This window comes from Pieris brassicae, chromosome 7, assembly GCF_905147105.1.
Source record: "Pieris brassicae chromosome 7, ilPieBrab1.1, whole genome shotgun sequence".
Lineage (NCBI taxonomy): Eukaryota > Metazoa > Arthropoda > Insecta > Lepidoptera > Pieridae > Pieris > Pieris brassicae.
In genome coordinates this window covers 4,338,085-4,365,992 of record NC_059671.1, presented here as the reverse complement: position 1 = coordinate 4,365,992, position 27,908 = coordinate 4,338,085, and the positions used below count along the sequence as shown (strand labels likewise).

Below are 27,908 nucleotides of genomic sequence, written 5' to 3'. Positions count from 1 at the left end.
TAACCAAATGGGTAGTCGTTTAATTTGATTTTTCTTTTATGTACAACATCCGAGATTATAAAGTACATTAATACAAACACTTCATAGAGCGAAGTTATACTGAGACACCAGCCATTGTTAAAACTTATTGTAAAAATAAACTCTTTAAACCTGCGAAATAATCGAATCATGCAAATGCCAGCTAGACATTGACATTTGACGCTTGAGATGTCAGTTGTCAAGTTTTTCATAGAGGGGAAGATGTCACAAACAGTAAATCAGATATAAAAATACTTAAATACTCAAAATATAGATAATGTTGTTTATCAAAAAACATCTTACAATTGAAAGGCAGGCATTAAAATTATTAGTACAACAAATATAATTCTAAATTTGAAATTATTGGCACATGAAATTATTAGGTAAAATTTGGCAAATTTTTATTCAAGTTTTTTGGAAGATAGAAACATGTAAATGTATTTATTAATAACATAAGGCATGGTATATTGAACAAAACATATCACTGGACCATAATTAACAATATTAACACAACCTATAAAATATATTTCATAAATGTGAACCGGTAACAATATATTTAAAATTCAATACACGAGTATCACTCATAAAACATTATCATCATTTGAAATAACAAACAATAAACTGGATCATAAAAGGAAGTCATGCTGATTGTTATTATTTAAAAACGTACGTAAACAAAAAAAAACGCTCCTCAATATTAAAAATTTCATTATTAGGAACAGTGTACTAATATGTCAATTTCATTTTCTAACTGTAGAACCCTTAGTACAGATCACATTCAATACTTTTGTAGACAGAACGATTCAAAAGCGACACTTTTGTTGATATTTTTTATGAAAAATTATATTTTTAGAATTATTGTACAAAACTTTGTACTAAAAGTACCACAGGTTGGCTGTCATGGTATCTAGATACCCCCTTATTTATATAATATATTTAATAGTCTCTTTCTGATATATTATGTAATGCTACAATGAAGTGACAAACAGTTGAAATGGATATGTCTGATTTCTATAAATAAAAAGGTTATATTTTTTATAGAAAATATATATACTCTGACCGCATATAATTGCCAATTCTATATCTAAAACTTCTTCTAAAACTACACATCATACATTTTTCAAGAGAAAAGATCAGCTGTCAAAAGTGTAGCATTGTCACTGTTACCATGGTAACAAAACAAGTACAAATTTTATAAGCCATATTTTAGATATAGAAACCGGACGTTAATACTAAATAAGGTTTATACGTAAAAGACGAGCTCTGAGTGAGTATCTCATAAAGGGTTTTATAAGGCAATACATGAAATTACTTAAGCACTACATCGCGTATATAGTCAACAGCTAAAGGAGCATTTATCTATAAGATCTTAATCTACGTAAAACTTCAAAAACTACAACAGTCATCTAAAAATACAATCAATAAAAGAGCTACGAAGTTAAAAGGTCCTCTAAAACGATTATAATTGGGTAAATGGGTTTAAAATGTATTAAAACATCATATCTCATACCAACCACACAGGTAAACAATAGGCAGTTTGGGTAAAATTATCAAAAAATCTAACGCAAAAAATATGTTTTTTAAGAGTACAAAGTAAGAAATAACCATATAAACTTAAGAATCTCAATAAAAATCAAGTAGAAATATTTCGTCAATTAAAAAAATTAAGTCATGGTAGTGCCGATGATTGAGCTGTACAGGAAATCATAAAAAAGTTACATTATTATTACAAAAATATAAAGACGGAATTCATATTTTTAAATTGCATGTACTTTTGTGTAAGTAAAATTTTACCGCCATCGTAACCTATTTAATTAAATGTCAGAGAACATAGAAAAGACATAAAACGAGACCACAGACTTTTCACCGCAAATTGTCATCGGACTTTGACAAGTACATATATCATGTACGTGAGACATCACTGAAGTAAAAAATGGCGGGTTTCGGCTAATATAATTTTTGTCCCGCAAACTTGTGGTGTTATTCCATAGCCAAAAACTATTATAGGCCACGAAGTAATCGCTACGTCACATATGACAATGGCAATTGATAGACACAGCTTATTAATAATTGTGCCATTTTACTAAATAATGTTGAAAAATTTGTTGCTTATAAAATGAACGAGAGAATTACATGTCTTACCTGCGTTCAGAACTACCGTCATTAAACAAGAATAATTAAACTAAAGTTATATGCCAACGGCAATAGATAAACATATTTCTAGGTAATGAATAAACTTAACCGTCATTCATTATTCCATAGCCAACAATAAAACGAGCTATAGATTAAAAACAAATTCGTCCATACAGTCATACTAAGTACCGTATAAGTACTATATTTGTACAATCTTACGTCGCCGGGTTAAGTTGTACGCGTACTCTATGCCCCATACGAGTACGCACGACATTATAAGAGCGTTTTGTACGTGAATGCATATCGCGAAACTGCCTGTGAAATCTCTCACGTAGCCTGAAATTAAAAAAAAAAACAAATAGTAAAATATTAATACGAAGAGGAACGATACAATAATGTTTTGTTTACATTGCATTGGATCCAAAACTGGACCGATTTAAATAAAATTTTCACATTAAAACTCCCTGATGAACATTTTTAAGTTAGGGTTTACCCAAAGTATGAAATGATACAGGCAATTTTATATAAAAAAAAATGCTTTTTTCTTTTAAAAAAAAATCTAAATTTCTTGTCTTTTTCCAATTCCGTCAAGATCAAGCGCTCAGTAACATATCAAAAACATATTAAATTTGGCATGACAGGAGTGCTAAGTTACGAATCTAAATCGTTATACAGGAGTAGCCAGAGTATACTAACCAATCAGTGGTCCAATAAGTACAACTAGTACACCCTTGCTGACCATGTGAAGACCAAAAGCAGCGGGCAACTTCTCCAGCGGGCAGTACTCAGATATGGTTAGAGTGAAGTTGCTCAAACACATTCCACGGAAGAAACCACAAATTGAGAGCCATACCATAAGTGGTACCCATTCTGATTGCTCTGCTAACACTGAAAATTGTATAATTTAACTTTTAATGGAGATTTTGACGGTCCTGAGATACAGCCGAGCGTAGAGATTTCGAAGAAGATCGTGTTTTGGGACCTGGGACGGGTTAAAAACATTTAATGAGGAAAATTGCTTTGCAATTCTGCGCTCAACAACCAACATAGGTCAATAAGTTATCGCAGCTATACCAATTCTTGAAAGGCTTCTGGCAATGTAAGTGTCCATGGGCGGCGGTATCACTTAACATCAGGTGAGCCTCCTGTCCGTTTGCATATTAGATAAAATAGGTTACGGAACACTGTATAACAAACTCAATTTCAAAGCTTTTTCGATTTTAAAATGGAAATCCCAGCCGCACTCATTGACAACTCCGTGGCGTAGAGATTAAAAAAAAAATCAAAAATTCAAATTCTTTACTTGTTTAGATATTGTACAATAGAATTCAGTTTGAGGTCTCCCTAGTAAGTCAGAGACATGTGACAGGGAAGCTTCGTTCTTCTTTAAATTTACCAAGTTTCATCAAGGGTATCCAACACAATTGGTATATTAATAATTGAAAAATTGGTGTTACTACCGTCGTCCGACATTATAACAGTCAGTGCGCACGTCCGGCGCAGGCGACGTTCGAAACTCAAGTGACTAAAGAATTCACTTACTGCCACAAAACAGTCGCGCCACTGACATCACACAGACTAGGCATTGTCAATTGTCAACGTTGACAGTCAACCTTACCTTACCACACCGCATTCTACGACTAACTTCAGAGTGGCGGGAATTTTAAAATATTCATTCTCCGACATATATATGAATATATTATGATGACTATGTAATGTGTTTGTGAAAGACGAAACGTGTGCGCGTGTTGCATGAAAAGATGCATTAAGAAAAAAATTATATTAGAGGATTTAACAATGCTTCTGTTTTGTTGTAGTTGAGTGTACCCAGCCAATGGTTTAAAGTTTTACATTTGATTACATTTACATTGATACAGATTTAGGGACAATTGTAAGTATTTTTTCAGTACTGACAACATTTAAAAAAATCATACAACATCCTATACAAGGACTCCGGGACGGCTGCATTTTGAAGTAATTTTTTTTATATTTTAAATTACGATATTATTTAGTTACGCATTGCTGCTTTTGTACAAGTAATATTACCATTTTCTATTATTAGTGTTGACAGGAGAAGAACTAGCAACACTTTGCATTATGACTTTTAATTAGTACAATTAGCTAAGGCTAATTACATTAAATCTTAAGAGATTTAAAGATTAATGTATATAAGTAATACTACCTGATCGTGTTGCAGCCAAAAAGAATGATGAAACGAAGAAGATCATCTTCTTGGAGATGGTGGTTCTGTCGAAGATTGGTGGCAACACCAGCCTAACACCGATATCCGTGATGGCTGTCATGGACAGGCAAAACGCTGTCTCGTTCATATTATAACCTGAAAATATTTAGTTTATTATAATTGTCATTAATACAGATTTTAAATGTCACATGGAGGTTGGTAAAGCATAAAACTTTTTATATAAAAAAAACATATTAGAATGGTGGAAGAGTTATCGCCAGTTCTTCTCGTCCATTCTACGCCCATGATTTAAGAACTGGCAATTAAATATGAATAAACGATATTTCAGTATTGTGTTTACGTTGTGATGAAAGAGACACCGTGCTTTCCAATAATATATAGTTTTTATATAAGAACATATACGTAAGATATTTTGTGTTTTAAAGAGAAAAAATCTTTAATATACAAGATATATATATACCTAAACTTCTAATAAAGAATGGTGTCAACATCCTAAACTGCAATTCCCCGCTCCAGAACAGAGAGAGTCCAAGTAGAAGATTAAGAAAAGACCAGTCTTTTAGCAGATCCAAGTCCATCATAGCAATAAACTTTCTTATGAAACCATCCTTCTTCTTTTGTTGAGGTTCGCTCTTCTTTATTGACTTCATTTGTAGAGCGTCTTCGTCAGCCGTCTGAAATTATTAGATTTTTGGATCTCTACATCCGATGACGATTTTATTTGAATCCCGGATTGTAGATTATATAATTATAACTAGCTGCCCCCGAGAACTTCGTTTCTCCTTAACGTGGTTTTAGTTAGCCTTAATACCGTGACACGAAAGAATAATTTCACTGTATTATCGTCACTATAATTTGAATTTGATTTACACTTCGGTCTAAGTAACACGTGGTTGGCTATGCTAACACCAAAAATTAAAAAAGTAGAAATAATTGAATTTCACGGTATTTCGTTTACTACAAAATAAATTTAATTTATACTTCAGCCTCAATAACACGTGGTAATCATGATATTAAATTGTAGCTTATATGACACGTTTGTCGGTTTACCATAGCAGTGCCATCTATTGATTACTTACTCAATCCAGTAGAAAAGTATCGACATCTGTTAGAATCTTTTGGAGTTAACTGATAATTGTGACTGTCAATTAATTATAGACAAATAATTTGCAATAAAATAAAATTACGAAATTATTAAAGAACTAAGCTATCCTATTTCTTAAGTTGGTCCAGACTGCTCATGGTGTGTCAATTTAATTTAAACTCGATTAAGGAGTTTAGGAGTCCATCGAGGCCAAGATCGTGACAGGAGATTTATATATATTAAGATATTAATATTATCGGGATAAAACAACGGACTACTCTGAGACCCTCTAGACTTAGCGCGACCTACAACTCTCTAATATATTCAATGTTTAATTTTTCGTATATAACATTATTAATAATGAAATCTTTTTTTGATATAACAGAGGCAAACGGGCAGGAGGCTCACCTGATGTTAAGTGATAACCATAAACATTTACATTGCCAGAGGTCTCACAAATACGTTGCCGGCTCTTTAATACAAAACATTATACATTTGCGTGTCGTTCCTACGAGAATGTAAGTGCGTGCTCCTATTGGTGTGATGGTTGCAGTTCCTTACAACGTTGTGTAATACAAAAAAAAAACTTGGCAATTAAAAGGAGTGGCGAAGAGTTTATTGCCAGTTCTTATCTTCCGTTCTACGCCCTTGATTTGAGAACTGGCAGTAAATGTAAAATTAGAAGCATTTAATGTGTATTTTTTATTGACGTTCATAAGTGTACATTGTGTTACCTATATGAATAAATGATTTTTGACTTTTGACTTTAATACATTCTAAGTAGCAAATAGTAAATTATAAGCTTTAGTACTTACATCTAAATACAGCTGAAAATAACTGCCAGTAAAATCCATATTTGATATATTTGATATCACAGACACTTTCCTCTTCCTGGCTGCTTCGCTGATACTCCCACTCGACTTCACCATCGGCATCGCCGCCAAAGAGGCAGCTGTTGTCAACCCTTGGTCCTTGGAATTCTCGAAGTCTTGTAAGGGCTTATCACAAGTCTTGGCCCTCGGCAGACCAACTGTTCTCACTGATGGATGGTTCATGTTGTTGTGGGACCTTTGGGTGGTCAATTTGGGCATGGGGTGACTGACCAACGGATTAATTTCAAATTTATCATCATCTTCCTCGTCGCTTTCGTTTATACGCTCCATTTCCTGGAATTAAAAATATTAATTATTATCAATTCAGACTCAAAGCTTTGGAAACATTATTTATTATCAGAACCGAATACGGTGGCAAAAATAGAAGCTATTTTGGAGCAAATCTCAGGATCTGTTGTTGTCAACAACAGCTTGCCTCGTGAGATACGGGAAACAAGGTTTCGTTACATATTATACTTTTTATGTTTTTAAAATTAATATTTTTCTCGTGTATGTGAGATGTATGTTCTAAATGAGAATACATTTGTTTAAACCTAAAGTTTGGTAGTTCTTACTCGACCAAGCCAGGACCCAAAGGCCTGTGATTAGAATTCTATTTTTATGTATGTATATACTTGATACACACACATGCAGTATACAAAACGATTGTGAAATTAAAATCTGTTATATAGTCATACAATTTGTTTATTATTATGTCTAAAGTTTTGTAAACATTACCTTATCTTTTAGGAATTGTCTCATGAATTCGACTATACGGTGAGGAAAATCTTTAATGTCCAGAGAAGCGTTTCCCTACCTTTTAAGAAGAAATTACTAGGCAATTGTTCAGTAAATTTTCAAAACATAATGAAAAACTGAAATTAAATTTCCAGATAATTTTAATAAATTATCGAAAACCCCCCCTTACCAATCAAATTGCTTTTAAGGGGCGTAGTCCCCACTTTGGGAAAGACTGGTGTATAAATTTATCTAAAACCTTTACATAAATTTAAACTTAAAAGCCATCGGCCTAAACCGGCTTTTATAAGTTATCCTGAGAACTTTGAAAATAGCAATTTATGATTATTATTATTAAATGATAAGAGAGAACGACTAAAAACCTTGAAAGTTGAAAAAGCTGAAATGATTGAAAAAATTGTAGTTTGGAGGGTCCTTCACTGCGTCGGAGGTCGTTTAATATTAAATACAAAGACATAATGCTATCCTTATAGTACTCGAACACAAGCTATTTTCAAGTTTTATTTATTATTTTATTTTTAATAATGTTACCTACAATTAGTGAAAACTAAGATAATAATCTTATTATGTTTAGCTCATGTACTCTCCTTACCTTGACGTGCTGCATTTCACAATCTATAGGTTCATCAATTAGATGCCGCTGCACTGGTTGAAGCAACGTTGAACCAAGTACTGCGTGGAAGGCCAGCGCTCCCAATATAACCACCGTCCATCGGAACCCGTACTCCCCTAAGAGAATCTTGACTAGCTGAGGCATAACCATTAAACCAAAGCCCGTACCAGCCATCGACAAACCGACGGCTTGACCACGCTTTTTGGAGAAGTAGTGGTTCAAAGACACGAAGGAAGACGACGAAGCTAGTCCAACACCGAAACCTGAAAACAAAGTATAGAAATGAACGAAAAGAGTTTGATAACAAACTAAAACTAAAATAAATACACATAAATATTACATCTTGACTCAGTATACCTATTTTCTTCGATCCTTGTTATTTACATGTAGGCGATACGGGGTTTATTACATATTTTTCATTATTTACTTCGTTGCAAATATACAGAAATATAGTACAATTAACATAATTAGATAAAAATGAGGGCAACTGGCGGCCTTATCACTTTCCAGCTATATTTTACAGGATTACAATGCGAGAGAAAAAAGTAGAATAGTAGGAATTATGAAACTATATGGAACAAAATGAAATTAAAACATAAATAAACAGCCAAAAGGACAGTCATAAATAAGGACTGACGAAAAAGAAAGTGCACATGAGTCACGATAATTCCAGATCAGTTAGTACGAAAGTTTGGTATACGATGTGGACAGATAATACTTGTTAAGTAGAGAATTGAAGATAGATAGAAAAGCAGCTTATTTATTTATTTACACTTCGTTACCATATACAAAAACACACATATAAAAAACCAGGTAACATTACTTAGGTAACGGGCGGCCTCATTGCTAACAAACAATTTATTACAGGCAACCCTAGTATGGAGCAATAAAAAAACACACCTACAGAGGGTAAGTACAAGAAGTGTTTAACAAAATAGAACATAAAATAGCGTGTAACACTAACTAGAACATATTAAAGTATAATATATAGGAAAAAGAAAAATTATTAACAAAAATGTAAAAGCTAATCCGAATATGTATCGCAATACATCGAAATGCCGCCAGAGTTTAAGGTACATTGTAATAGGGACCAAACTTTTTGAATGTATTTTGATTTTCTTTTGAATCATTATTACTTTGTAGGTTAATTATAAATATTGTTTGTATTGTAAATGTTGTTTAATTTTATAAGAGTTTTATCATATTTTTAATGACTCATATGACTATTATAATAAACATAAATTAAGTATATAATTTAAGCAGATATAAAAAAATATGGTATTTTTCCATGATTTCTTTAAATTATTTTATTTAATTTCTATTCTAAGTGAGCGAGTAGATCAAAGCTAATCATATAGTTAAGGCAGTAGTCTGCTTTACAGGCTTCAAAAAATCGATTTTTCGTTTTTGTCTTAATCTATTCCAATATGAAGCATTTTTGAAGAAGAGGAAGGATTATTTTATGGCCCGGGGATAGCCGATTAACATCGGTTAATTAGTTTACAACATTAATTAGTGTAAGTATCCAAAAACGTTCATTTTTTTGGACCGAAAATTTTACAGCCCGTTTTCTCGAGTTTTCATTTTCACAAGTTTTGGAAAACGGTGCCGGCGATAGTAAAAACAATATATGTCCGATCGAAAAAAACCAGTGATCTAGCTTCAGTATTTAATTATCTTCTATTTGAACTAAAAAAGTTGGACAAAAGTACTATTTGAATTACATGTTTTGCAACTTAAAGTGAATTTATTTTTTCAAAAAAGTGTTTTTTTTTTTCAAACTTCGAAAAAAATGGAATTTCGTCATTTCTTCGGTATTTTTTTAGTTCATATAGAAAAGGAACTTGTTTTTTAAAGCTTGAATATAATATACTATCGTCTCAAAATTTCGTTTACCGCAATCATTTCCTTCCCTTTCAATTTAAAAAAAAAACGCTTTTTTTTCGGCTCCTAAAGCAGACTGCCTTAATGAATAACAATTAATATATATATATATATATATATATATATATCAGTAGCTTATTACGAGACAGAAGATTTTTAAATAAATTAAAAGACTGAGCTCGAATGATATCAAGCGGTAAGGGGTACCAAAGCATGATACTTTGCACAGTCAAGGAGGAGTGATTCAGTTTTAAACGTAGAGGTTTCTAGAATTAGATTGTGTAGAGATCAAATCTATTGATTTGATGATTTACAAATCGAAACAGTTATGTCGCGCACATTCAATGAATTAACAAAGTCTTAATTAACTGGGTCATATACGTGATCGATAAGTATTAGGAAATTCTATAAAATTTTAATAAATGCAGAGCACTGTTGGCCTATGTGCTTCAGCGTAGGACTCTCATCCCTGAGGTCGTATGTTCGCCTGTTGTGCACCACTGGACTATCTATCTATATGTGCATTTAAGGTAGGCGAAGGAAAACATAGTGAGGAAACCGGCTTGCCTTAGACCCAAAAAGTCGACGGGAGTGTTAGGCAGAGGTTGATCACCTACTTGCCTATTAGATTGACAAATATCATGAAACTGATACAGAAATCTATAGCCCACACCTAAGAAAGCGCCAAGGTTTGTTATTATTATTAATCAAGAGTATTATAGCCCAAGCTATTTTACATGACGTCATAATGGATTCTGAATATATATTCGACATCCATTTGTTTATTTTTATTTTAGAGAATATATTTGTAGGACATTCCTGAGCCATATTCGATTGTCATTTGTTTTTCTTTAAGAATAACGCACACACTGTTAATTCCTGATTTAAAAAGATAAAGCAGTTATGTTATAGAATCGTAATCAACAAAACGTGCATAGGAACATTGATAGAAAATATCAAGGCCACAATTTCCCAGTACTAACAATATTTACACAAATAATTAATTCATAAACAAATTTTCAGGTTTTTTATGCATCGCAGTTAAGCGTCTATGCTAAACTATGAACGATATTAAAGAGTTTCTGCAAACAATCTATTCTAAAAATAGTATTAATCTACTTGACAGAAACTTATGACCAAGGTTTTCATAATACATACTATTTTTAAAACTAAAGGTATGACGAGAATTGAGAAATATATCTGAATATCAACCCTTTGTAGAATATAGATGTTATGACTTTAAAACCTTCTACAAACTACAAAGTAAGTACAGTACGTACTCATTCTCTATCTTCCTTTAAATTTCTTCTGTACAAACATTACCTGTCCACATCGTATCCCTAGCTTTCTTACTAACTACTTACTGACGTGAGACTTATCTTAAATTATCGTGATTTATGTGTCTTTTTACTTTTTTATTTTTAATGTATCATCTTTTTAGTTTAGTTTGTTTTTTGTTCCTGTTTAGTTTTGTTTTAATAACTGTGTATAACATGTATTTTTGCACTTCTTGCCTATCTTATGTAATTTAATACATTTTTATTTATTTTTGTCTTTACTTACAGTGGTTGCCTAAAAGAGATCGCTCGAAAGCGATAAGGCCGCCAGTTGCCCTCCTTTTGATTTAATAATATTCAATTTTTTTATATTGTAATGTAACGAAGTGTTAATAAATTAATAAATAAAAATGCAAAGTTTATTGAAATATGTCTTATGAGAAGACAAACACAATGAGCTGAAAAGAAACTCCAAAAAATCTACGCATTCATTGTGGTAATCGTAACATGCTGGCTGGATGGCAACATGCAGCAGCTTGGTGCAAGCTTAATAATCTTATTTAACAATAATAAAATACAGTGGTACAGTCCCAAAATAATAATGCGCATACAGATCTTGGCCAGTGTTCATATTCCCAGAATCATTGAAACGTAAGAGCCCTAAGCGATGCACTTACATTTTGTACCTTGTTCCAAAGAAATAGGAGTCAATATCATGTGTACAATCGAAAACAATTCGGACTGTGTTTCAGGGAATACGACCACTGGCGAAGACTGTATGCTCATTATTAATTTGGGAGTACTGTACCTCGATATACGAATGTTTTTAGATACGAGCGAGCGATATTTCGCTTTGACTGAGAGCTTTCGTCCATTGTTTTCGAAGCATTTTTGATATGTCACGAAACCATATCACATTTATTATTGTTATAACCGAAGTTGAATCTATTGAATTAAAGCGTGAAATAATTTTCTTATTCAAAAACACTTAAAACACAACGGAAAAAATTAAACGTGTATGTACTAGTGTAAATTAGTCATAATAATGTCGAATAAATTCAACCTTATTTGCATATTTCGAACCGTGTCAATGTGTCATGGAAATTTACAAAATTCCCGCTGATTAATGCATTCAGAAGCCGTACGAACAAAGAATAATTATTCCCAGAATGAACATCATTATAGACTAGTGTTGTAATAGATCTGAATATATTTATGTATAGCTACGTGCGGAGAAAAATTCCTCGAATTCGGTTAAACTCCCATTGGGGTACAGAGTAGACAGTACTGCGTCATTCAGTCTATTACGTCAAATGGTTTTTGATATTGAAATTTTAAGACATACGGAAAATCGCCAAGACAAAAATGAATAAAAAATGCGTCTATTGTAATGTTTACAGCAGAATTCTGATCTTTATAAACTAAGAACTTAAAAACAAAGTTGCAGTCAATAAAAACAACTTTCGGGTCTTTTAATCAGTTAAAATTAACACTTATACCGTTTTGTTTAAAAAGTGTTAGCACGCAAGTCCTTCTAAAGATTTATATATTCGCATAATAAAATAAACGAATGTTCCAGCAAGAGTAGCGCGTATTTTTGATATAATAAACGTACATTGACCGGTGTCATTACGATAATTCAACAAACTGTTATGTATTCATTTAATATGATGAAAGATGGAAATCGTATTAGATTACGGTAGAGTTTAAGAAAAAAAGTGTGTACAAAGAACACATGTCACAAATGAAACTGCTTTGGCAAACAATTTTTTTTTTGTCTCAAAACAAATTAAGTCTTGTTCATATTGTTACGAAGACGGGTCGACTGCAATGTTTCTAGATTTTTCCACTAGTTAGAGAACTTTTCAGCCGGCTGTAATATGATTTCTGACCGTTTCAGGAGAGGGTCAATCATATATTAGAAAATTGTAATTTCCATAATGTTACCCTAGTTTTCAGGAAGCTGATACCTTTTTTCAGTCAGTTTCAGAACATGTGTAGTCGAGTGATGCAGTTTTCAGGAAACCCGTTTGCAGGCCTAGGTATACCCCTTTGATGAAGGAATATTCTAGACCAAACTTTCTAGGTGTGAGACAAGGACGAAATAATACGAGAGAGAGAGAGAAGATCAGAACTTTCTCGAAACTAGACTGAGCACTCTAGAACGCCGTACGACAAGGACGGAGTAACGTGCGACAGAGACAAAGAGTGCGGACGTTCTAGAATTGTGCAATCGCTACTCAGTAGCAAGCCCGCCTAGAGAGTTCTCGAATATTGTTTAGAATTATTCCCAGGGATATATAAGCGAGCCAAAACGCGACTAGTCACTTTTTAGTTTTGAATGCGATAACAAAAGAGAAACACCGAAGCGATAAAGTGATTACAAGTGATAAAGTACTGTGTGAAGTGTGCATAAGTGAAGTAATGAGTGACTGTTTTTGTGCGTGTTATAAGTGCATTTCTGCGATTATTTTGTGCTCATAAATTCCTCATAGATTTTTCAAGAAATAAAAGCTTGAATAAATCTAGGGCATTTTCTATCTAATATTCATACAAATCTAAAGCATTACATTTCTGAGACTTAGAGGGAGGGAAAAAGGCAGATATGTTAGGAATTTAATTATTATTAAAATATTAAATGTCGAAAATGACTATAAATTATAAATTTAATTTTTTAAATTCATTTCATCAAATATAGCTTCGTGTAAATTTTAAACAAAGTATGTACTTTATACATAAGATAGAATGACCAAATCATTTTGAGATTGATTATAAAAGTCCAATTCTGTACAAACAATAGCTTAAAATGTGTTTTACATAATTGCTTTTGATAATAAACAACTTTAACTTTGCACAGACTAAAAACGCCTACGCCCACGAGTTTCATCATCAATCATTTCGACAAATGCCAAGTCTATAAAAAAACCTAATTCTAGTGGTATTCAGTCTAAAAGCAATCGGCAAGTATGAATTGGTTTAGAAACTTTGGAAGTCACATTTCAGTGGATTTTACTGTTACATTTAAATATAAGCCAAGTTATAGTGGAGTATCACACACGGATGTCAAAGTGCCATACGTTTGTGATATACAGGTATCTTTTATATCGTCTCCGAATCCGAGGTTAAGGTTCAGTTACATTTTTTTTACAGGGAGGCGTAAAAACAGTAGTCATCGCAGCCCATGGACACCCATTTTAGTGGGTGCGTTGGCCTTTGACGGAGTATGCCTTTTTTTAAACAATTGAAGATCATATCTCCATCTATTTACGAATTAAACACTCGCTCGTACGATGAAGAAAAACATCGTGAAAAACAAAAGATCACGAAACAGATACACATATCTGGGGCCCACACGTACTAGCGAAATTGGTTTTTTTTTTGACACAAATTTATTAGATGCTTCTCAAAAGTATTCTTCATGGCTGAAGGTTGCGTCACTGTAATGTGCCTGCTGCACTGCTAGTGATATCTCGCCACTTTGTTGGGTCTATCTTCCTTTACGGGAAGCATCGTGACTTCGACCTTGACGACCACAACCAGCTCCTCCAGGTTATCTGGTTTGCGACGGGCGATATGATCAAAGAGTCTCATAAGAAGTACGAGTTCCCAATATTGATTGGTTAGTTCTCTCATAGGTCCATGGTATGCGAAGCATCTTTGTCCAACATCACATCACCAGTGATTCAATGCTTTTCCATCTTGCGCTCGATTCGTCCATGACTCCGAACCGTAATGGAATATAGAGAAAAACAACTTTCGCACTGTTCTCATCTTAGTTCTATTTGAGACTCTCTTATCTAGCCAGATGTGCGTTAAATTGGTCTTAGTATTTTTATGAGATTGATATTAAGAATAATTAATATTCTGAATACAGTTGAAACTATTTTCAGAGAGCTTGTCGTACAATCCATAATAGTGTAGGGAATCTCTGAGAGATAAATTTTAAGGAAATTAATAAACTTGCCTCTCCCTCGCAATATATGTATGAAAATATTATGTATGTGTACAAAAATAGTGATAAGTTTACTAGAATAGAACATACGCACAATGTTAATACTCGGAACAAACGCAGGCTGCTATTTCCCCTTAGTCTAGCTATTAAAGTTAGTAATTGTTTTTTTTGGGAAAAGGGATACTCTTCTTTAAGAAAATCCCAGAGGCTCTTTTATCTCTGCCTTTTAAAAAAATTATTAAAGAAAAGCTGTGTAAAGTTAACGATTATGTAGTTGATAGTGTTAGAGCACTAGTTCCAGGCCCTTTTATCTGCGCCTGCGCCTGCGCCTGCGCCGGCGCCTGTCTAATAAAGTAGCCTTACTTTTAATAAATTTGCGATATTTGTTTTACAATAAGTGTTGTTTGCCATTTTGTATGATGATGTGGTATTTTTAAAGAGTACTGTGAGTTTTTTACGCCGTATTTTCCTCTCGTCCTACACCCTCTGTGGTATTGTTAAAGAGTACTGTGAGTTTTTTTACGCCGTATTTTCCTCTCAGCCTACACCCTCTGTGGTATTTTTAAATAGTACTGTGAGTTTTTTTACGCCGTATTTTTCTCTCGGCCTACACCCTCTGTGTTATTTTTAAAGAGTACTGAGAGTTTTTTACGCCGTATTTTCCTCTCAGCCTACACCCTTTGTGGTATTGTTAAAGAGTACTGTGAGTTTTTTTACGCCGTATTTTCCTCTCGGCCTACATCCTCTGTCTTCTTTGCCGACGAGTACGTATGTCTGCGATTTAAATTCAATGACGTGGAATAAGTGATACCTGTATCTTATATTCCATAATAAACATATTTTATTTTAAAGAAAGGTCTCAGCGTATAAACGATGTCCTCAAAAATGCAAATTCTGATTCACTCTCTATATTGTGCAAGATCGTGTGAGGCCGGATTTTTAAGTACGTAGTTTAATATTTTAACTTAAGTTAACAGTTTAAAAGGCCGGCAACGCACTTGCGAGCCAGAAGGCAATGTGAGTGTCCACGGGCGGTGGTATCGCTTAACCTCAGGTGAGCCTCCTGCCCATTTGCCTTCCATCACATAAAAATACTAAATAGCTATCTATAGGTTTCGTGTACCTTTGTCTTAATTAATCGATAAATATTTTCTTAATTGTAATAAATCTATACAATTAATAAACCTGAAACTACTGGTTCGAATTTATTATTTTAATATAGTGTATTTATCGGAACTAGTAGGGAAAGATTATTGAGACAGGGCTAGAATATCTCCCGTACGTTAAGAATATATTTGTTCTGTAAAAATTGAAGAGTATACAAATACACTTTTCTTTATAATCTTTTATCTTAAAGATAAGTTGTATTACACCATTGTTATATGAACAAAACAACTCATTCTACTATTGAAAAGAAATTTGCATTTGTATACATATAATTTTTTTCCTTGTAATATGACGGAGCGTTGCAAATCATTTATAAAGAACAATATATTGTGCATTCATTGCACATTATATATGCTATATGTGACAGCATTATATATATATATAAGTTGGCTTAATAGTTTACGCCTGGGACTCTCAATCCAGAGTCACATGGATTTTTCTTGAGCACACATCGAAACTTTCTATGAAAATTCCATCATCAAAATTGGAGGCATAATGCGAAATACCATTCCATCTCGATTCCTGGCGTTCCACAGCTCAGCCCCTATTAAGGCACTTTCTGCAGCGCACCACCTCTTTGTGGTACCAGCTGCCAGTAGAGATATTTCGAAACCGATACGACTTAGGGGGCCTTCAAGAATAAAGCGGCAACCCTGAAAGGTCGGCAACACATCCGCTACCCTCCCGGCTTGACTGCCCGACTGGCCTGAAGGTTTGCCTCCTGTCACCAAAAAAAAAAAGTACCCCTACGGCAAATTGGGCTTCCAAAAATACGACTACATAATAAAATAAGATTAACAGAAATAAGATAAAAACAAAAGTTATTGACATACTATCATTAACAAGATAGAAGTGGTCTACACTGCTCGCAAGAACGATGAACAAACAGGGTAAAAAGGTGGAAATCTCGCCAGAGAAAAGAAAATCGTGGTGTTTTGTATGGTGGGCTGACGAGCTCAAGTTGATGGGGAAGATTGGCAAAAAATGCACAAGATAGCATGAGATGGAATCGGTTGGGGAAGGCCTTTACTCTTTATTCTTTTCTAAATAGTATTTTTTTTATATAAAATAGGGGGCAAACGGGCAGGAGGCTCACCTGATGTTAAGTGATACCGCCGCCCATGGACACTCTCAATGCCAGAGGGCTCGCAAGTGCGTTGCCGGCATTTAAGAATTTGTACGCTCTTTTCTTGAAGGACCCAAGTCGAATTGGTTCGGAAATACTTCAGTGGGCAGCTGGTATTTTAGTTTCCTTCCTGCCACTGTCAAACTTTTAAGCCTTCTGCATAAACACTTATAAACAATGTCCTGTCATTCTCAATAGTGACTCAGTAGGTATTTTCTAATTAATATATTAAATTTTAAATTGTAATTCACGAACTTCACTTAAGATTAGCTTTTAGTTTCTTTTAGATTAACTTAATAAATAATATTATTAATACTGTAATTTTATTTAGTTTTTTTTTTTGGTCCTTTTCCTTACTAAGGTTGCCTGGAAAAGATCGCTTGATAACCCCCTGTTGAAACTCTAATTTATTTGTAAGTTTTACCAAATTAAATAAACAAGTAATTAATATGTTATTGTGCCATTGGATTATGGTGTCACATGAATATTTTAACAGATGTCAATAAAAAATATATTCAAATAAAATCCACGTAATTTATCTATATTATGATGACATCTGTCTATTAACGTTAAGCTATAGCCTGTCCATACACAACGTGTTATAATACGTTTCTTTATAGACAATTAGTAATATGCGCCTGACACGCCGTCATTGATTTATCACCCTCGCGATGTTTTCCTCGGCACTAATTACAATTATTAATAACCATAACAAAGATCCATTCAATCAGTACTTTGGTCCTGTTGTTCTAGACTGTCACACAGTCATATTATTTTTAGTCATAGAAACAAAAGAACTAAACCCCAGTGAATATTGACAATACATCGGAATATTTCTGCACTATTATTTACGCAGTTGTAAAATATACTCAAATTCTAAACATCACACGAAATACGACTATTGTTTATACACCTATTCTACGTACTCACCTCCCATTATGCTGTATGTAGCTAATATATGTGCTATACTGTTCGCCGGTGCTGTGAATAATAAGCCCAAAGCACATATTGTTGAGCCGACGAAACAGACTTTTCTATATGAAAATGTTTTTATCACTGGTCCCACGAAGAAACCGGAGAAATTGACGACTGAGTCTAGCGTACTGGCGATCACAGATGCGCCCGTTGTATGGACGCCTAGGTCGTCTAAAAGGTCCTTGAATAGCAGACCAAAAGACGGCTCCAGCGACCGGGTGGAAAACTGAAAATTAAATTAATACTTCTTTTTATTGTCTATATTTAAAAAAACGCATCTTAGTGTCATTAAATTTAGTTATGTATTATAAAACTCTCTAAAAACATAGGCCAAAGTATTAAGTAAATTTTTCTGGATATGTAACCATGGAAACAAATACAATACTAACTTTTATTTCAACATGAAATGCGAGAAAACCCCCAGCGGCTTTTGTCCTTGTCGGATCTGGCTAAGGTGGTTTTACTGGGCTCGCCTAACAGTCCCACATACCCCAGGAACTTTCCGCAAATTGTCTATATCAATACAGACACATCGCGTCACCATATATCGAATAAAAGATTTCCTTTCCTGAACTTTGCTATTTACTTTAAATTAAATAATAAGTTCACGGTCATCGTAGACGTTATATATGCCTCATCGCTTATAATATTATCACGCTATGATCCGAGATTGATAAGGAGAAATTATTGGATAGCAACAAGGCCAACGTTGAAGGGGATAAAATATAAATTAATATAAAGGGTTATTAGTCATCATAATAATAAATATAAATAAAAAGAAAATTTAAACAAATTAAAAACGATACTTATTCATTGAGCGAGGAAAGTACGAGGGGTCACCGCTACAAGCTATCACCAATTTAAATCTTTAATTGGCGCCTATGCACTTGAACCCCACGGTTCAAGTCTACTCCAAAGGGAACAAAATTGACGTTGGTAGGTAGGTTGGACTCAATGTCCGCACTTAGACGCGTCCGTTGTGCGTAAAAAAAATTGACGTTGGAAAAATGCTCTTATATTTGAGGCGTTTATTATTTTTAATAAAGGTTAAAAATACATAAAATATTGATTGGGAATAGTGGTGTTTTGGGCATTTTAATACCAATTTTTAAATTTCTTTTCATTGTCTATATATTAAGTTTTATTTATTATTATTACTATGTAGGTTAAGAAAATTGAAAATACTATATATTTATGTGTTGGAATGATATTTATATTTAAGAACATCGTATAAAAAATAAAACCTAAATCTTTTAATAATGCAATTTTGGCGAATTCAGCCAGTGTGCATAGAAATATATCCGTCTCACGTGCAATATTCGGGGTATGGCCGCATAATGAAACAAAACCATTTGACAATTAACATGAAATCAAAACGTCAAAAGATAATCATAGAATGCACTTTGACTAGAATGCGATTGTGTCATGATGCATGTGACCAGTTAAATATCTATCATAAACGTTTATTGTCGACGCATTACTGTTTAAATTAAAGCGTTCAGACTTCATTATATGGACGTAGAAGGTCATACAGACTAATCGACTCAACAAATGAAGATTACATACATTTTAATATAGGGTAAAATACTTGAGTAAATCAGGCACATCTACCATGCTTGAACCACCAAATTCGTCGTCCAAAGCTACCCAATGAATATACTTCCTCAATGTGGAAAATGTCGATATGAGGTCATGACTAAATATAGTCATTTAATTTACATATTTAAACAGAAAACATTCTCAAATTTTGACGATGGTATGCTTTGTTAGCGATTCGTATCTAGTGTATATATTTTTTTATGTAATAGGAGGCAAACCGGCTCATCTGACGTTAAGTGATACCGTCACCAATGGACATTGTCATAAGAGTCGCAAGGTGCCGACTTTTAAAGAATTGGTACGCTCTCTTCTTGAAGGACCTCGAATTAGTTCGCAAATACTTCAGTCGGCAGCTGGTTCCACATGCGCGGCAACAACTGCCTAAAGAAATGCTCAGTTGTGAAAATAATTACGTCATAATTTCACAAACAAATTATTGTATAGACGAACAAAAGGTCACTGATAAGAGCACGACGTTTATCATTGCTCTGACTCACGTGGCCGAATGTCTGATATACATTCACTTGGTTAATTATTCAAGGAAAGGAATATATTCTGACTATATCAGCCAATAGCTATCTAACTAGTACTAGGCCACGCGTGTTTAATGTTTTTTTGTTAGTAGATAAATACGCAACAAAACATTATTTAACATTAAAATTTTCCTTTTGAACTTAAGTTTATAAAATATGAATTGATGAGTTGAAGGCTTATTAATGAAATGTATAGTAATGTCTGTTGACATAGCTGTTACACATTGAGAAAAACACTTTTTGAACGGATTGAAGCTATGTATTATTATTAAAAACTTATAATTATTTACATAATTATAAATTTTAATTTTTTTCCGACGTTTCGCGTGCTTTTAAGTGTGCGTGGTCACGGTGACTGAAGACAAAAGGTGTTAAATGTCAAAAGTACCACGCACACTGAAAAGCACGCGGAACGTCGGAAAAAAATTAAAGTTTTCCGACAAAATTTAAATTTATATAAATAATTATAAGTTTTTAATAATAATACATAGCTACAATCCGTTCAAAAAGTGTTTTCTTAATAAAATGTATATTAGGTAGTACTCACATTGACTAAACTAACTCCGAAACACACCATCCAGGCCCATCCACCATCCGGGGCAACCTTCCTTGTGGCCGGCTGCACCGTTTTTGGGAAGCCTTTACTCTTCTCCACCGTCATATTGCCTTTTGTCAGCTACGTGTCTGCAATGCAAATTACTGTTAGATTCGTATTAGTTAATTAAAACGAAATATTTTATTAGGTACGCATAAATTGTTTACAAAATTTTTTGCTTACTCTACATTTTAATGTGTTTTCATTTTTATATAATATCATTATTTCAGCCTTATTTATCATATTACATACACATATTCCATGTAACCACGACGTCAATTATTAAGTAAAGAATTGAGCCAAGAAGCAACTTCATCTATATACAGTAATTCTCCTTATAACCTTGACTGCTATAGGAAATCGCGTTATAGAAGTACACAATTGAAACAGGTGCAAAGCTACGCAATACAATGGAGTTGACAAATCAATCTAAATTTCATACTACAAAAATATAACTTAAGAAATCTCCGCGTGTAGGAAAACGCGTAATCGAGGATTACTGTTTTTTTTAGATTCTTTTTAATGCATATGCAAACTTTTTGCAGTTACTACGATATATTTAACCTTAGCAACGACGAGTCATAACTTAAGTGATAGGTATCGATCATACTGGTTACTCAACCAAGAACCATGGTTGACGTAAGCAATTCTTATCAGCCAGCTTGTTTTGATTCGCAGCCGGCACGCTTCTATACCAAAAGCCGGCAACACGATCTACACTAGCGAGAATCATGCAGCTGCCACGTGGCCTGAATGGGCCGAGTACCACGTGCTCGAGGTCACCTCAAATCGGAAAGCGGAATTACATACCGAACGCTATTTCATTTGAGAGCAATGACTTCGTTTTGTGTTTGGCTTTCGTGATACTTTTTATTCCACGGAAATACTATCGTAACAATAATTTGATTAGTGAATTTCGTGTAAAATTATTAATAGGTCATGCTCAATTTAAAAACAGACTACTAACTATCGTGTACCGTCTTTGATAAAGAATCGAGAATCGCGTTGATATTCTAAAAATAGTCCAGCGACACAAATTCGAGAGCTTCATAGTTTACTTTATTTTCGTACATTGATTGCAAAATTTCGAACGCTGCATTAACTGACAATAAAAATGGTTTTTGTTTTTCGTCTTTTGTTTTTATTAATAATGTGGAGTGTTCGTTTTAAGTATTATGTATACTTTGGAGGTGCTAATTTAAGCGGTATTGAAACCATACAAAATTCTTTAAGATTATTGTTATCTACCTACTTTAGAAATTAATTTGTAGTGATAAAACAACTTATGTGGCACACAAACCCATATTATTATCTCTATAACAATTCTATAATAGCAATAGATAATATTAATGTATTTATAGAAATAATTTAATTATTATTTAATAATAATTAATTTAACTATGTCCTTAGTTCTATAAAATATAAATACACAATTTAGTTGAATCTTACATCTCCACAGACTTAGGATCTATTGTATATAAATATTTCGCGACTACGTCATTAAATTTGAAAGGAACGAAACAAAAGAACAATATTTATTCCATGAAATAACACACAAAAAAAACAAATTGTCACTTTAATAAAAAATAGTCCCAATGCGACTTTAGTTGCTCTCACTAACAACACTGATTTAAGTGATCTCATACGATCTAAAGTCACAGCTATATTTTTTTTAATGTAATAGGAGGCAAACGGGCAGGAGGTTCACATGAATTGGTACGTTCTTTTCTTGCAGGACTAGGGTCCTGTCGAATTGGTTCGAAAATACTTCAGTGGGCAGGGACTATATACACTAAACAAAAAAGTAAATAATTAAAATAATAACATAAAACATTAAAAGACAAAGAAAGGGGAAACTTGTGAATGGTAAAGAAAACGAACTAATCACATACTCGAATATTCAAGAGTTCAATGAACTTTGGTCAATTACGGCGTGCCAAAAATGATTTAATTTTTGACCAGCAAAATTATCTGCCTTACGAGGTATAAGCATGCAGCATACGTAGGATATTTATGGGCGTGAATTATGTCATACAAATATATTTTCATGTTTTGGTCACAATGAAGGTTACCGTTGAACGACGTGACCCAAGACACGCTATAATACGTTGGCGTTGTCAAGGCAATGCTAAGTGGAAAAATCTGGAGAAATTAAACACCATTTTGAAAGCGCAAAAGACTGTCACGTCACACATACATAAGTAGATACACATGCAAATCTTTTTTACTCGTATATTTTATCTATATTTTTCAGAGGTTACATAATGTGTTCCTTTAAACTAATTGTATTTCAAAATTATTTTAGGTTTGCGAGACGTTTGACGGCAACCTAATGCTTTCAGAAGCTTTTTTTCTTTCGGAATCTAATCTTTGTTTTATGAATGGGATTGTAAATTATAATACAATAAATGTAATATAATATACATAATATTATGTATATTTATTTTCTGTTAGGACGAATCTACATATACATTCAGATGAATGGATGGGAGTTTCGGAGATTAGTTCACCTTTTTTTTTTAATTTTCCAATAAATACAGATACCGGCAAATATTTTGAACAGTCCTTGCCTGCGCGAAAGCGATTTTTAGGTATCACTGGGGCGGCGGGAAAGTGACGTATCGATCGCGTGATTGGTAAATCAGTTGACGTTTGAGTCCCGCGCTGCGCAAACTTTCCCCCACTCCCTTGTTTAATACTCTGTGGCGGTATCTATACAAGCCACAAGCTCTTATAAACTGAAGAGTGCTTAGGCAGAGGGAACGTAGTTAAATCTGTTGAATATAGCCAATATATCCATGTTCACTATCTCTCAATGAAATTTATTGTAAAGAAAATGATTGATTTAATCTATAATATTGTAAAGAGTTTGTACTCTTTTGAATATTCATGCATTTAGTCAAATTAACACGAAGCTAAATTTTTCAATAGTCAGAAATTAGTTAATTTTAAAATTTATTAATTTTATCTTGGTACTAAAAAGCCTATTCCCTAGACAGCTACCAGGTGTGGGTTAATATAATTCGTATACAATTGTAATAACGGTAGCCGGTCACGTCTCATTAAGTATTGCCTGAGTTCCCTGGGGAATCTGGGAATGATGAGTTTGTTTGCCTCTATAAGTATCATTATATGTTATGGAACACGAGAGTGAAGGTTCGCGGTAAGTGTCGTCCCTGAATCGTTCCCAAAGAACAGGAGTTTTCTTTCCCGTGTTACGAGGTTGTTTTCCAACAGCTATACTATTTTCTACTGACTACTGATACATCGATCAATAATGAACGTTTAATTGTTTCGATCTCATGTATTAAACACTCTTAAATGTAGGTCAATGGAATCCCAAGAGTCCTGAGGCAATCTACACAATCTTCATTATCAAACACTTCAATGATATTGGATTTTTATTGCACAATATCACGTATGATGATGATGTTTGATCCGTGAAATATCTTTGATATCTATATGATAGTATTAATTATATGATCATTAATTTATTTTTGCAAAAACCTACCTGCAGCCGTTTATTTAAAGTGAAAGTAGTGTAATTAGTTGTTAAATTTTAAGTCCTATAAACATCCATTAGTGCGGGAAGCGAACACATTCTGATACATATGAGAATATATTATCTTTGTTTGTGTCTTTTTTTCTTTTAATCCTCAAACATACCCTTCTTATATATGCCACACTAAGTTAATGAAATCCAGACAAAACTATTAAATAATCGATTTTTTTACATTGAAAATTTTTGACAGTCAATAGGGGTATATTTGACCGTTGGTTATCTGCCGCCTTTTAGGAAATTCCTCAATTCTCAAGTTTAAATGACATGCACGTATTCATCATGACCCAAGGCGTTCACAATCTAGGACTCCTAGATAGTACTTTCTCTAATAAAAAAAAAGTCGAATCTAGTACACTACATGCTTCGGCAAATAGAAAACTGGCTAACACCGTAACGTTAATTATTTCTACCCTACTAATCCAATATTTAAACTGATACGTTCGATCTTTACGTTGAAACGGCTTGACAGTTTTTAATTGAATGTTATATACCATGTAAAATAATTACATGCATACATTTAAAGTGAGTAAAGAAGCCTGAGAGATCTTAAATGTTGCCAAAAAAGTGGAGAGCCCGCTTATTGAGGGGCAGAGAGAAAAGATCACATTACCTTACCACCGAATTCACCCGCAAAAGCAGAGTTTAAATAGATCGAAAAAAAAACTAAGCACAATCCAGGAATATATTACAGAATATGTACAAGAAGTACATCTTATTCCGATGTTCAACAATTTCGATAGTCCTTAACAATGAAATCGTTTATAAGTCCTATACTATTATTGTCGATACCAAATAATTATCGGACAGTTAAAAAATTGCGCATTTTATCACAAATCAATTCAATGAATAACAAGAATATTAGTCGAAACCTGTTCTAATTACTCCTACGCTCGCTAGTTTGCCAAAGTAAACAATGCGTTAGGCAGTATTATGCTTTGTTTTTAGAAATATAGATATATATTTCTGGGACAGACTTATAGGTTAGAGGTTAAGTAACTGCTTTGTTATATAAACACATACATATTGTATGCTGCCACAACGCTTTTTTAAAATCATATTATCAATAAAGAAAATACATTTTATCGGATTATTTTCGCAATCATTCTGTTGACGTGTGAATACAAGTTAAACTATTCGTTTTTCATATTCACGTCATGATAGTAGCATAGTCCTATAAATCTGTTTTTCTCTGTCCAAATTGTTGTTCCGCGAGGTCTAAGTACAAATACTTTGTTTAATGTGTATCTTATACATGCATATTAATGTCTATGGTTACCCTCGTAAACCATAGACATTATTATGTATATTAAAGATCTATTCCACATGGCTTGTATGTCCACAGGTCTTGAGTAATACAATAGATATAGGTCCGTCTAAAGAAGTTCACTCTGAATTACTAAATAATGATGTATTTTAATTCCAGATTGAAGTTATCATGTGGAAGGACGGAGACATGTGACAAATCGCGACAACAAAGGCTTTTGAAACCTTTTTGGATGACGTAAATGTCTGACGCCCGGTTTTTATAACTAGACTTTGAGTAAATTTTATGGTTGGTTTTTATAGTAAAGTATAAACATCATACTTTTATATACATTTTAAAGTGTTATTAAATATACAATACTTTTGCATTTTCATTTTCCACCTGCTGTTTTAATCTAATAGTCGAACAGTGTACATTTGAGTGACAAATTTACACTGGATTAATATGAAATCAGATTTCTATATAAGATAATAATTTTGCAAATAAGTAATTAGTACGTTGAAATACCAATTAAAATAGTCAAAGTCAGTAATATGACCAAAAGACATTGTATTTCCCGTTACTTAAAGAAAATATTTGTTAAATGATATTTCAAGTAAGTAATATTTTAACACTTATCTCTCATATTATTTTCCAATATATCGAGTTTCACATTAACTATTAATGACCAAAAATGTATCTAGGTATCAACAGCAAAATTAATTCAATGTTACTTAACGTAAGTAAAAAAGGAAATACTAATTAACATTGTTTGTAGCTATTAGGAGATTATTGCATCAATTAAGTGTTTGGACATACAAAAATGAGGTTGACCCCTATTCATTCATTAAACACTAGTTAAAACTAGCTACTCTCTTTTAATTATATTGTTTTAGCATATTTAAATCATACCCAAAAGCAAATTTCAAATATATTTTTCCTTTTATGGTCAACAAAGCTTGAGTTATACATATATACAAGAATGAGACTTTTTATAAATGTAGGTATACTACTGTTTATGCTATTAAAACATCTATAGTGTTCATTAATAAAATTAAACACATAATTTTTAATTTCTATTAGAGAGTATAATTCATTAGTTTTAAAAGCTTTACAGATGCAGATGGATTCTGAATTAGGAACTTCAAACAAATATAAATAATAAACAGTAGCCAAAATTCAAAAGGTATAATACAAAATTTCAATCATTCCGGTCAGTTTAATGCTTATTTCTCCTTTCTTTCTAAATTCTTTTGGGTAAGATTCTGAAATAAAACTTAGAAAAAACTATAACTTTCACATGTTAATTTTATTTTAAGTTTTGGTTAAAAATCATACTTAATTAGTGTGAATTTATCCAAAGGTACTATGTTTTGACTCTGATACTAATGTTGTTCTTCATTTTATTTAACAACTTAAAATATATAGTCTCTATATTCATTACGGTGTATATATCTACTTTCAAAAGTCTAAACAGATTGATATATTGCCAACTTCCCCTGTGACATACATAAAGAAAATAATTTCTATATATTTTCAGAGTGGTTGACATTTGTGGCTGCCATTAAATATGCCTATAAAATAGTACGATGTATATGAGTTTAGAGTTTCTTTAATAAGTTACTTTATTTATGTAATAAAAAAAACTGTTTTTATACAGCTTCACTTGCAGCCTTAAATTTAAATACATATGACTAAGTTTAAAATGAATATATATAGCAAAGTTCCCTAGACAAACATATTTATCAATTCTATATTTAAAAGAATTAATATTTCTCTAAATCTGTGTCAAGGACTATTTACTAAGATTTCATATTTATGAATTCTAGTCATTAAAACGTAATTATCTTTATAAAGTTACAAACTAAAGAAAGTTGCAACTTGCACTCAATTATAGTACTTTACTTACCACACAAAATGTACGTCCCATAAATGCAATATTTATTTATTTTCAGTACATAAAATGCATTTCATGCACTTTATTTCTATATAAATATCAAAATCAGCTCCCAAATACTTTAAGAGGTACACGATTTAATTGGCACAAAGTAACAAATGAAAAACTTTACTAAATTCGTATTGTAAGTAAACTTTTAATGCGGCCCAGTAAAAACTCTTTATTGTTGTCTATCGCACTCACAATTCACAAAATAACTCTCATTCGTCCGTTGTCACTGGTCACCACGCAACACCTCGTTCACTTTGTATTTTTTAAGGAATTTGTAAAATGTAAATTGTGTTGTGAGATTTGTGACTAGCTTATTCTGTGGTGAAATGTGAATATCATACTCAGTACTGACAATGTCAATTATG

General features: G+C 32.9%; 1 protein-coding gene across 2 annotated transcripts; it reads right to left on the bottom strand.

The window, feature by feature from the left end:
• Positions 1-27,878, bottom strand: LOC123711761. 2 transcript variants are annotated; one of them, XM_045664512.1, is made up of 9 exons: positions 27,505-27,878; positions 20,743-20,879; positions 18,019-18,289; positions 7,662-7,945; positions 6,254-6,604; positions 4,815-5,028; positions 4,334-4,489; positions 2,848-3,039; positions 1-2,487 (listed from the first exon to the last, which is right to left on the bottom strand). In XM_045664512.1, exons 2-9 carry the CDS (start codon positions 20,854-20,856, stop codon positions 2,351-2,353), a joined length of 1,719 nt encoding a protein of 572 aa, XP_045520468.1. In that variant the 5' UTR covers positions 20,857-20,879; positions 27,505-27,878; the 3' UTR covers positions 1-2,350. The 2 variants fall into 2 exon arrangements, with proteins under 2 accessions (XP_045520468.1, XP_045520469.1); XM_045664513.1 differs by having other exon boundaries at positions 27,736-27,875.
• Positions 27,879-27,908: the final 30 nt, after the last annotated feature.